Below are 12,615 nucleotides of genomic sequence, written 5' to 3'. Positions count from 1 at the left end.
TTAGGCAAATATGGCTACATTCATAGACACAGACAACATCTTTTGCTGAATAAAAGTCACAGAGCTGCAGGAGAGGGGATTAAAAAACCCAAGAAACACCAAACAAGCAGGGAAGTGATAAGCAGACAAGCTTTCATGCGCACAAGCCTTAACGCAACCTGGATCCTCACACTTCTTGCCTTTGCCGAATGCCCGAGCTCCAGAAGCTCCAGGTGTTCTGGATTTTCTGGCAAGAGAGGAGGAGAAATAAAACCACAGGCATAGAGGCAGAAGGGGGACAGATATTCAAGGTTACCTGAGAAGGAAGCAGACTTGATGTAAGCTATTTGCTTGAAAGTACTTCTTTTTGTGCAAGTCTAAAGCGGGGTTATGTCATTCAGACCGACAGCCTTGTTTCAGACACAGCATTGACTGCTGTGCAAGTTTCGTGACTCTTTTCCCTAGGAGCACGTAAAAGAAAAAAGGCTGCTAAAACCAGTAGCAAAATCTTACAGAAGCCTTTCCTAATTTAACAGAGGTCAAATTATTTCCCATTTATATGTGGAAATTAAGAAAATCACCATCAGCAAGTATAATCTCTTGCTATTTGTGGTAACAGTTCACAAAATAAGTAATTTACAACTCACCATCTTACAGGCACCCTATCATTTCTGATACCTTTCAGTATCTTGGAGGAATAACCTTGAAGTGATGTGTATTTAACTAAGACCTCTTTGGACTAGTGAAGAAATGACAATGAGAGTTGGAAAATAACCCAGAATGAGCAGCTGAATTACACGGAGATGCACCAATAAAGCAGTAGGGAGACAAACGGATTTTACACTGCCTGGTCCTTGCAAAGTCAAGACCAGTTGCAGGCACACATCAGTTCTGTGCAGTGACTGTGCAAGTTTCAGCAATACAAATTCTTACACCTGCTGAAGACTTGAGCCAAGACATCAGGCATGTAAAAACACGTAAGATTTGACCTAAGTTTTAAGAAGGTAATAAAACAGGATATATATTTCTGTTTAAATGCTTAACTATATAAATGCATACTTACCTAATACTTTTCCTGTTGAGCCAAATAGTCTCTACAAATTGCTCTAACTAGGCATAGCTTCCTCAGGAAAGGAATGCACCCAGCTAGATGCCTGGTACAGAGAGATGTAAATACATATACACACACATTTGACAGATACAGTTTCAGAGTTGTGAACAAATTATACTAATTCCTACCTGTAACGTGGAGACTGAGGCACACTAAGGAGGCGGGGGAGAGCATCTTGTTAATTATCTTGAGATGCAATTGCTCATTTAATGAAAACAGAGGGCAAGGGGCAGCAAAGGGGAACACCCACAATTGTTCAAACCTGTGGTTTTTGAACCACAGTTCATAGCAGTTTTGGGGAACTTTCCCACAGGGACAGAAGATACTTAACTACTAACCTCAATGCTAATGTTCGTTTTATAAAACTTAGAAACTGCCTGGCTTTCTGCTTCACCCTAAGGCATCTGCTGTCCGTTCAGTGGATCTATTCACACACAGAAAAGCATCAAGAATAATTTCCTGCAGATTTAAAATTCTGAAGGAAGAATTTGATACTGCAACAAACACTGCCAAATAAAACAGACTATTATGTCACTGTGAGATATGACAGTTCACATCGATTATTTGTATCCTCCTGAAGCAAGACATACTACTGCAACACCTTTCAATCATGAGTGATATCTCTATTGATTAAGACATGTAGTACTGGCTTGTTTCTTTGGTCCAGCTGTATTACATGGACTGAACTTGCAAGTATCTCTATGGTGTTTCATAATTAAATACAAAGTTACTAAGCTTCGAGGAAGCAATGTTTAATACAGGAACTATGGATTATCTCATGTCCAAGTTTAATAGAAAAACCATGTTCAAATTCAGTGAAGACTCACACCAACGGTTTCATGTGACTGAGTTAATACGCATTCAACTACCAAGTCTGAAAAATTTAGCAAAGCGATGTCATTCTTCCCCAAACCAGATGCTTCTAAAGCACTTGTTGAAATCATAAGCTCAGTGGTCTCCTTTTGTGGAGATGAGACTGGACTGCCCTTACCACACCCTCCGCCCCCTCCCCTCCTCTTTTTATGGGTTTGAGAATCTGAAGATGTGCGCAGTAGGTAAGGTTGCTTGTGGGAAGGCAGTCTGTCAGACACAGAAATGTACTCTCTTCATGTTCAGTGACTTGCTTGGCTCAAGTCTAGAGAAAACAACTGAGTGACTGGCAGATGTCTTCCCCTGGCACAACCAATGCTAACACATTCCCCAAACCAGGCAATCTTTCCCCCCTTCTCTAACTCGCTGCTAGTTCGGGGCTCTTCCCCAGTACCGGCTTGTGAAGGCAAACGTGTCATTTTATAACAAAATCATACACTGCACTTGATATATCCCTTTTCCCCAAAAAAGTCTCATAGAAATAAGCTTAATTATATACACTCTAAAACAAATGCGAGTACTTGAAGAAAAGCACACCATCCCATGTTGTATTATCTTCTGTTATTAAAAAAAGCCAAGAGGGAAACCCTTGGTAAGAGTGGAGCATATTAATTATGACAAGACATCATGACATACCAGTTGAGCTTTAAAGGCCGCTAATAACACTTTTTGTAGTAATTAGTGCAAGATAGTTATCCCATATAAACAAATATTTGATGGTAGACTTCAGTGATAAACAATTCACTTGATGACATTTACATATAAATACACATAAATAAAAACCTATGTAATTTAGGTTTGTAGTTAACAAAAAATATGGTCTGAAATGAATTAAATGTAATTGTATCTAGCTGGATCAAAGCTCTTCTTCTAATGATACTCAAGGATATGGGGAATGAAAAGCATAATTGTACAATTCTCAATTTAGTAAAGTACTACTCTATAAAACAGAATCATGAAAACAGCTCTTACATTTTAATGTAAAGTATAAAATCATATATTTACATTTACATACACTTTACTGAACTACATTGGGTAGCTCACAGTGAAAAAACATCCCTTTTTGAAAATCTTTCAAAAAATACATCAACTGCAGATATGATCAAAAGTTACTAAGTTAGCAGCTGACATAACATCTGTAGTAAAAATATATTTTAGGAAAATACCTGGAAAAATCTAAACACCAATAAACACTTTAAAACTATTTTTGAAGTAAAAATTGTAGCAAAACCCAGAATAAGCTAGCTAGGAGAACAGGAAATATTGCATACTGCTCTTTAAGAGCCATGTAGCGACTTAGAACATAAGCAGCAGATATGAGTTATGTGGAGTAACAAAATGAAAACCGGAGGAAAATAGGAAACCAGTTATCCAACTTCTCTCTATGTTTATTACCATTTTTACTGGGAGAAGTGTAAGAAAACAATGAGAGACTCCCTCTCACTGAGCATATCCTCCATCAAAGGCTAAAACAAATTGGTAAAAGGAACCCAATTTTAAAAGCCTTGGACCCCAAACTTAAAAACATTTACCGTACGTACTTACAGTTGAATGGACAGTAAGTCGAATTATTACACTACAAGTTGCAGGTTAACTTTAAGAGTTAACACTATTTTGCAATATGAAGTGCTTTTTAAATATATATATCTATATAATATATAGATATTTGTAAAATACACGTGCAGATTTGATAAACTGTGGAAATAGCTTTCTCGAGTCTCTCCCCCCCCCCCCATTTAACAGATCTTTATACAGATCTTTATCTCTCCTACACAAGGAGTTTCAGGATTCAACAAGGATTTCCACAATATGATCAAGCTCATTAAGATCAGATTTACAATTAGAGTTAGAAGTTGTAGTTGTTGGAGAAGAAAACGTTTCAAGCCCATCACAGTGTCCCATTTTCGTGTTGTTCATCATGCCTGTTAACATAGTATCAAGATCATAGTAGGAATTGTCAACTTCTGAGAACAGATCTTCAACAGAATTAGGACTTTTATTCTCCAGTGTCTCAAATATTTGATCTAGTGATTTTTGAAAGTTTCCTTTATTTTCCTGTGGATTCTCCATTTCCCACACATTGCTCTGCAGGTTTCTTGGAGCTTGCACTGAAGAGGCTGTTGACATAGTTTCTGAACTGTGTTCCACCTGCTCACCCTCAAAGTCTTTACTGAAAGTACTATAAGCTGGAACATGCTTTCCCTCAGCTTGTTCCCTAGACGAACGACAGAGAATATCTGTTGAAACAAGACGATCCAGGGATGCCTGCCCTGTACTCTGTGTATTTATCATCTGCCAAGTCCCATCTTGAGTCATTTCCTCTTGAATCTGCCGTACCGTGTTGGCTATAAGTACCGAACGACAAAGGTTAGGTTCAACCAGCATGTGACACAGCTGAAGTTTAACCAAGGACATATCTAAAAGTGACTGCCGCTGAAGATTGTATGAAGGAATAGCCTTAATACCAGCCAGAGTTCCTTCAATATCTTCTTCGCCATCAAAACATTTTCTCTTTAATCCTCGCACAAACATTGTGTCCTGTTAAAAAAAAAAAAAATACAAAATTCTTGTACCATGTAAACAGCTCAAGAGGGAGGTTGAAAAGAAGACTAAAAAACAAAACAGAAAACTTTAATCTTCAATTTAAACAGCAAATTCTTTTAAGATAGGAACATCAGAATTGTCATACCAGGTTATAGAATGGCCAGTGTGGTACAACAGGGGTCAGGAACATATGGACTGGGTCCCAAAGACGGCGCTCGGGAACCAGGGGCGAGCAGGTCCACAAGTCATGGCTTCGGAGAGAGGCAGGGGCTCCCAGCTCCTGGCTCCCATTAAGCTCCACACTTGATGGAAGTCAGGAGCCGCTGCTTCGCACAGAAGCAAACATCTCAACGGCTGTATTTCACCTACTGGAGAGGCAGTTTCTCCTCGCTCCTCCCGAGTTTCTACTGGCATGCAACCTCTAATTTTGGAAATAAAAATACAACCTGGCACACCATCTTTAAAAGATTTGACCCCTCCAGAACATCAACGTGCCTAACAGAGTAACATGAAAAAACCACCATGGGCAGCATACTTGCAAAGGTTAGCTTATTTTGGCTACAGGGAGCGTAAGATCTAGATTTGTTCCATATAACTTGAGACATTCAACTGAGGTGCCTAAAGCGGTCCTTCTGGTTCCCTTACTCAGGTGAGCAACCGAACTGCGTAATTCCAATAGGAATTGTGCAAGTCCAATAAAGGTAGGCAGAGTCGTCCTCTGTATAGGCTTCTGTACTTCTTTCACAGCTGAGTATAAGAAAGCAAAACTCCTTCATTGCTAGTTTAGGTTCACCAGCTAAAAAAAAAAGTGGGGTGCATGCAGGCTTCTCAATATTTACATTTAAAAATCACTTGCTGAATTTTCTAAGGTATGACTTTCAAGCAGTAGCCTCCAGATCTTCTGAATTGCACTAATTTTGACAACAGCGCCCCAGGCAAATATTGCAGCTGATCTTTTGAAATACAAAGTAACTTTTTGTTTTTAAATGCAGATGTCACATATTTTAGTCTTACAAAAATTAGGCTGCGAAAGAAAACTAGCACCTGATGTATATATTTATGCACCTTTGTTATGTCCCTTCCAAGTCTTCTGTCCTCAGAATTCCTGTTTGCCCAGTATTTGGGGATTTTTTTTTTTAATGCAGTGACCCAAACAAACCAAAGTTTTTCAACTAAAAGCTGATAGAACTGAAGTACTATTGTAGTGTCTTTCTATACCATTTTCTGTTTCCCTTGGTAAAGCCTAACCTCTGCCTTGCTCTTCTGGTTGCTACAATATGTTCCTCATATTTTCAGAGCGTTCTCTCAGCTTTTTCAGAGTCACTAAAAATCCACAAAGTGCAACAACACTGTTCCTTTCAAAATACATTATATACTTATCTACTCTGAAAACCTGGGGGTAGCACTGTAGCTAGATAAACATTTGGCCTGATTCTGTACAACACTTCTTACATTGCTGTGTATATGCATGAAGTAACCTATTTTTGGATTTGCCAACTCTTCAAGATTTCTTTCCACTGAAGGCACAAAACTCTCTGGAAATCATAATATCCAGAAATCATAATATGCAGAGACTACAATACAGAACATATGAACTTGGTCTTACGGTCATTTTTCACAGACTTCTTTAAAGCTATCCATAGGTAACCAATATATTAAATGCTTTGGAAGCTTCTTTTTCTCCTGTAACCTACTTGCATTATTCCCGTTAAACACAACCCCTGTTTTTGATTGATAGTGCCTCTTCCAGATTTTTAGATATTCCTGCAACTTCCTATGGGATGATATCCAATTTAATTTTTCCTACAAAACTGTATCTACAGTAATTTCTAAACATCCCCCCCATGTGAAACCTGACCTCTAAAGACATCTTTTGGGACAACTAATCAACTTACATCATCAAGCATTAAACACTCTCTGCAGAGTTTGAAGCTTCTTTTATTTCAGCTTATATTCTTGTGAAGAATAATTAAAACTTCAATTGAATGTTAACCTGGTTTTCATACATTTACTCTTCTAAGGCACACCAACAGAAGAACAGAGTGCAGCTCAAAACTTGAAAACCTCAAGACATCACACACCCTTGGGTGTGTGGAAACAGAGGAAAAAATGTTTATGGGTTCTTAAAGCTAAACCTTTTGCAGCACTCACTGGATTTTCTTCTATAACACTTTCAATTAGTATCTTACACCATAAAAACAGTTGTCCTCCTGTTCCTGAGACTACACAAAATAGTAGCTTATGGTTTCATTTAAGAAAGCAAAAAATTACATACCAGTAATTGTGTTTGATGTAATCCTTCCTCTTCTCCCATGCTACTGAGCAAGAGTCCATACAGTAAAAGTTAGAGCACCACCTACCAAGTACCGGGAAGCAAGATGTCAGCCAAGCACAGGGGATGCCCAACAAAACCATTTCCCATTGCAGAAACTTAAACACCTCTGTATCTTGTCACTTGCTTCAGTATCTCTACCTCACAACACTGCTACAAACTTGAATAGCACTATTAAACCAAATTTACTGCTAGAGCACAAAGGTGATTTGCCCAACAATACACGCAAGATCTGTGGCAGGAGAAGGAAACTGCCAGTTCAAGTCCAAGTCCTAGGCTATTACCCTGACCTTTGGACCAGCCTCTCCCTTATCCCTACGCCTCTGCAATCTAAAGAGCAAACAAAATCTTCAGCGATCATCTGAAAATTGAAGCATGCACAAAAGCGTACTGAAAGCAAGTCTTCATTACTTCCATCACTAAACTATACAGTTTTCACCTCTGCTGTACAAAGCCACGTATTTCTGTAGCATCTAGAGAAAAAGCGCAAGCATGCACAAATACAAAATTGAAACATAGCAAAACCAGGGAGAATTTTCCTTTACCGGCACAGAAACTTTATGACTAAGATTTACTTTGCAAGATGACAATAATGAAAGTACTGACGGTAGTTAAATTGTTTTTATTATAAAGGCTGAGTTTTAAAAACACATTTAAGGCAAAATAAGATTCGATATACCAAATACAACTATCAAACACAGACAACAATTGCTTTAATTACTGAAACCTAAGAGAATGCTGCGTTTCAACAGGTTACAAAAACTTATATGATAAAATATGAAAACAATTCAGACACTTTTATAGACATGTCTGTGCAGTACGAGACAGTTCAGTGTCTGCAACTGAAGTATATGCCTAGAAAAGAAACAAGTAAAGAGTATGCATACGGACATCTATTTTTGTTTTCTATTGTGGCTGGTAATGACAAGTTTTTGAAGAGTGCTTGCTCTCAAAATTAGGGGGGAAGGAGATGGCTGACACAGGACTCGGAGGGTTGGCGAGGGGGGAAGAAAACATGTTTTTCTCAAAAAGCTGCATACTTGTTAAAATACCACAACAACAACAACAAAAAGCTTTAAAGGCTTTCAAGCCAAAATCTTTTTACTTGATCCCAAAATATTCAGACTAAAATGCTGTTATGTCATGGAAACTGTATTTCAACCAAGTTGTCTCATTCTCTTTTACAGACTGAGGTCACAGCAACATTCAAGACAGGGTCATGAGGCATATGAACTACAAGTGCAGTGAGACACCGTATTATCAAGTCAATAAAGAATTTCTTATTTCCGTCAAACACCTTATGATGCTATAAAAGTTCAGAAGATTTTAGTCCTTGGGTATACTTTCAAAACACTCTATAAATGAAGGGCAATCTCTTCGGGAGCCTGCATATGGTAACTATATGGATCCCCAAATTCCTACTAGATACACTTTTAATTTAGGGTAGGTGACAACGGCATAAACTTTGTTTAAAAAAACCCAACCCAACAAAACCCCACAAAAACTACAGCTAAAGATGATGCAGTCAAGAGAACAATAAATGAAAATATTTTCTGGTGCTATTTTGGATATCTGACAATTTTAGAGGAAGAGGCTTTGGCTGTTTGCCTCCCAAAACAGCAGACTGATACAGGAGAGGACTGTTGATGGGAACGCACAAGTCCACAAATGAAAAGACATAGGATGTTGGCAGACCAGTCCAGTCTATAACCTATCAACATACTACAGAAGGAAACAATTTTCCCATGCAATATAATAATGTGTAAGACCTGCTGCATGTGATTCCAGGTTCTTCCCTAGAGCAATAAGCAAATATGTGGACCTCTGTTAGTATAAACTTAAAGAAAATGCCCACGACAGCAATTATTTCTTCAGATTCTATTAACTGGCATATAAGTGTGCCTCAGAACCTATGTTCTCAGTAAAAAAAAAAAGTTATTAACTTCATAGCCATTATCAGATGCACTTAAAACCTTGCAAATAAACAACCGTCCCCAGACTTCCCTGCACCATCTCCAACAAGCACTCCTCTCAAAAGAATACTAAATTTAAAACCTAATTAATTAAAATGTACATAAGTTTCTCTATTGAGTCGCATATTAACATACTCAAAAAGGTATTAGCCATTGTGTAAAACCTCTTGGTATGTGACAGCAAGACTGCTGCTGCTTTAGAAGCAACGTGTTCAAAATTCCCCGATAATTTCAAGCTGCATCTGTCTCTGTCCAAGAGGCAATATCTAGACCAGCTATATCATCTCCCTTCTTCCACTAGTATCCAAGTGTCAAGAGCCCAAACCCGGTGTGTTAAGCTTAACTGCTGTTTGAAATAGCTGTACATAAAAAGCAGCCAAGGAAACAACAGCTATCTGTAGCATAATACATAGTAATGTATGAAAAAAGGAGGTTTTGTGAGTTTTGGTGCTTTGGGGTTTCTTTTGGTTTGGGTTTTTTTTAATACTGGCTCAAGGAGTAGAGTATTACACAATTCATCAAAAGTTTTGCTTCTGGAATTGACAAAAGTCCCAGTCTGCTTTACAAATAAGGTGTTTGAAATTTGATCCAATTCTTCCTAGAGCATCAACTTACACATTCCAAATTCACACTCAATTCAGATTCCTGCAGTAATATGCTGCCAAAAATATAATCAAGGGAAAAAGTTGCTTCCTAAGAGTTGCGATCACAGAGAAGATAAGAGATTTTAGCACTGTTCATCTTTAGGAGAAAGCAGACAAGAACTACCTAGGCCAATGCTGGAGGTTCACTTAAGCAGGGTGCTTGTTCTTTTCGTACAGCCCAAGTACGGTGATGATGGTTAGCATGGGAAGGTAAGAAGGTATTGTCATCTCCCCCTCTACCACTCCAATCCCCCCTCCAAAACTGTCCTTTATAACAGCTGTGGGAAGAAATCAAAGCTGTCTGCAACGATGAAGAGAACACAGAAAGCCAGATACTCCTCTTGAGTCATGCCTACGTGCGCGCTCGGTGTTGCTGAGCTATAAGGCGGGCTGGAGACACAGCAGAGGGCTGGCCTGGCCACAAACATCCCTGTTGGGGCTGGGACAAAGGCACCGATAAAGCGCCGGGGCCTGGCCCACCCCCGGGCACAGGCAGACACCTCTCCGGGGGCACCAGCTCCGGAGGAAGGGCAGGCTGGGAAGCTGGGGCAGCCGCACGCCCGGGGCAGGGCCGAGGGCAGGCGGTGCCCGGAGCAGAACGGCCGCGGAAACGGGGCCGGAGGGGCTGAGCTGGGGAGGGGGGGTGGCGGCCCGCCAGAGCCGGCGGGGAGAGGCGTGACCGGCGGGCGCGGCCGGGGCGGGGAGCCGGCCCCGGAGCTGGCAGGCTGCGGAGGGAGCGCGGCGGGGGCCGAGGCGGGGCTGAGCCGCGAAGCGTGGGCTTGGGGAGCGGGGGGAGGTCCGCGGCGCGACGGCAGCGGGAGGGCAGCGGCGCCACGGAGTGCGGCGGCGCCGGACCGGGCGGGGGGGGCCGGGGGCGGAGGGGCGGGCGGTGAGGGTGCGCAGCTGGGGACGGGACCGAGCGGTGCGAGGGGCGCCCGGCACCGACGGGGAACCGGTCCGCCCCGGGCCCCCTCGCCGCTCCCGGGGCGGGAACGGCCCCCCGGGCGGCGGTTACTCATCGTCCCGCGCTCGCGGCAAGCGGCCCGCCGCCATTTTGAATCGGCTCCCTCCTCCGCGGGCTCCGCCGGCACCGGCTCCCCGCCCGCGACGTTCCCACGCGGAGCCCCGGGAGGGGGGGGGGCAGGGTGAGGCGGGCGGGCCCCGGGCGCCGCGCCGCGCCCGACCCAGCCCAGCCTGCCCCACTCACCGGCTCGCCGCTGCTGTCGCCGCCGCCTGCCAGCGTAGGAAGCCCCGCTCCCGCCTCACCGACCGCTCGGCACTTGAGGGAGGGGGCGGGGCTAACCGTAGAGACCGGCCCCGCCTACCCCGCCCGCCATCTTATTGTCAAAACCCACAAAGGAGCTCGCTTCCCGCCCCCGTCTTCCCGCTGGGGGGCGGGTCTTCCCCGCTCAGCCACGCCTACAAGGGAACGACGGCTCCTATTGGCTGTCGCCGAACCACCCAGGGGCCGCTCGCCGCTGCGATTGGCGGGGAGGTTGCCATGGCGCCCGGCCTCTCCCGCTCCGGGTACCGCCCACGGGAGGCTGCGGGGTTGCCATGGCGGCCGAGCCCTTCCCCTCGGCTGTGAGAGGCTGGCGGGAGGCGGGGGCGGGGGGCGAGGCGGGGCCGCCCCGATTTCAAACCGCAGCCAAGGCCCCGCGGCGCGTCTGGGCTCCGGGCCACGGACTCTGGCGGGAACAGGTTCGGACCTGGCCCCGGTGCTGCCTGGGGAGCTGCACGGGGGGAGGGCGGCCTCTTGCTCCCCCCTCCCCCTCCTGGCCCGGCTGCTCCCTGCCGTCGGGCGCCGCTCCCCTCAGGGCCGGGGAGCCCCCGGCGCCAGCCGCCCCCCCCCGGCGCTGCCGCCCCGCGGGGGTGCCAAGCCCCGTGACTCCATGAGCAAGGCCTGTGGCATTTCCTGTTTGGGCCTGGCCTCCCGGCCCGGCGCTGGCAGCCGGAGGACGGGGAAGCCGCTCCCTTGGGGCGGGGGGAGCGAAGGGGCGAAGCCGCCGTCCCGAGCGCTCCAACCGCCCCGCCGGGCGGAGAATAAAAAACAAACAACAACCCGAAAGCTGCACATCTGCAAGCACTTAGGCCGACCGAGCGCTTCTCGGGCGCTTTCCCGGCCTTGCAGCTACGTGCCGGCTGCCTCGGGCGGAGCGGGGGGGGGGAGGGGACCTGGGCTTGTCTCGCTGCGGCGGGGGCGCGGCGGCTGCTGTCTCCGGCTGGAAGGGGGGGGGATCGGGCACCCTCGGGGCCAGGGGTGAAGGGAGAAAGGATGGGCAGGACAGCAGGAGGGGGGGCAGCTGCGGGGCTGGGGTTCGGTGGGAGAGGCTGGGAGCAGGGGAGAGCTGTGGCTTGGTATGAGAAAGCAGGGGGAAATCAGGCTTCGGTAGCAAAGGGAGATCAGCTTTTGGGGTGAGGCAGGTGATTCCACGATTAGGAAAAATTTCTTCACAGAAAGAGTGGTCAGGTGTTGGAATTGGCTGCCCAGGGCAGTGGTGGAGTCGCCATCCCTGGAGGTGTTCAGAAAACGTGTGGGCATGGCACTGCGGGATGTGTTTTAGCAGGCATGGTGGGGTTGGGGTGGCGGATGGACTCGATGATCTTGGAGGTTTTTTCCAACCTTAATGATTCTGTGACGAAGTGCAGTACTTCCCCGTGGTTTTCTACACTTTTTTTGCACCACGCTTATGACATCATGGTGCAAAAATACGAGTCAAAACTTTGAAAGATCAATGCCACAAAGAGAGATGTTCTGATGCTCTCTTCAGTTTGACGCTGGGTGCTTCTAGTTTCGCTTCAAAGAGTTCAAACAGGTAATCCCACAGCAAATCCTGCAGGAACCTTTGGGCCTCTTTGGACTTCCCTTTGGAGGCTGGGTGGGTGGTGCTGCCTGCAGGATCGCTGCTAGAAGAGCTCATTGGTATTGTTCTTCCTAGTGATAGCATCAGCTATATAGTAAGGTACACAAGTCCCCTCTCCTTATCTTTTTTTTTTCCTTTTAGATACAGTGAGAGGGTCTCGACATTTTTGTTTGTGTGTTTTTCCTCTCCCCCAATAAATTCTCCAGTGAAACCGGAGGATGTCTGATGGCTTAAAAACTGCATCATCTATGTTTCTGATTAAGCCACTGAAAGAAAAATTGTGAAAGGTTCTCAGCAC

The 12,615-nt window shown here is 44.9% G+C and overlaps 1 protein-coding gene across 4 annotated transcripts; it reads right to left on the bottom strand.

Moving 5' to 3' along the window:
• Window positions 1-2,506: 2,506 nt before the first annotated feature.
• Window positions 2,507-10,767, bottom strand: CDCA4 (cell division cycle associated 4). Of its 4 annotated transcripts, XM_075426954.1 has the most exons (4): window positions 10,661-10,767; window positions 9,578-9,731; window positions 6,780-6,860; window positions 2,507-4,498 (listed from the first exon to the last, which is right to left on the bottom strand). In XM_075426954.1, the coding sequence occupies exons 3-4, from the start codon at window positions 6,816-6,818 to the stop codon at window positions 3,743-3,745; spliced, it is 795 nt and encodes a 264-aa protein (XP_075283069.1). In that variant the 5' UTR covers window positions 6,819-6,860; window positions 9,578-9,731; window positions 10,661-10,767; the 3' UTR covers window positions 2,507-3,742. The 4 variants fall into 4 exon arrangements, with proteins under 4 accessions (XP_075283069.1, XP_075283068.1, XP_075283070.1 ...); XM_075426953.1 differs by lacking the exon at window positions 9,578-9,731; XM_075426955.1 differs by lacking the exons at window positions 6,780-6,860; window positions 9,578-9,731 and having other exon boundaries at window positions 10,661-10,745.
• Between the last annotated feature and the right edge of the window lie 1,848 nt (window positions 10,768-12,615).

Source organism: Opisthocomus hoazin, chromosome 7 (genome assembly GCF_030867145.1).
Source record: "Opisthocomus hoazin isolate bOpiHoa1 chromosome 7, bOpiHoa1.hap1, whole genome shotgun sequence".
NCBI classification, from domain to species: Eukaryota; Metazoa; Chordata; class Aves; order Opisthocomiformes; family Opisthocomidae; genus Opisthocomus; species Opisthocomus hoazin.
The sequence above is the reverse complement of the archived record's forward strand: the minus strand, read 5'-3'. Positions and strand labels throughout refer to the sequence as shown.

What these genes read in the sequence shown, in the direction of transcription:
- CDCA4 (XM_009937587.2), bottom strand. Translation starts at nt 4,694, where the DNA reads ATGTTCCTGACCCCTGTTGTACCACACTGGCCATTCTATAACCTG. An exon ending in ACTGGCCATTCTATAACCTG is followed by an intron (nt 4,499 to 4,649) that starts GTATGACAATTC and finishes TTTTTTTAACAG; the next exon opens with GACACAATGTTTGTGCGAGG.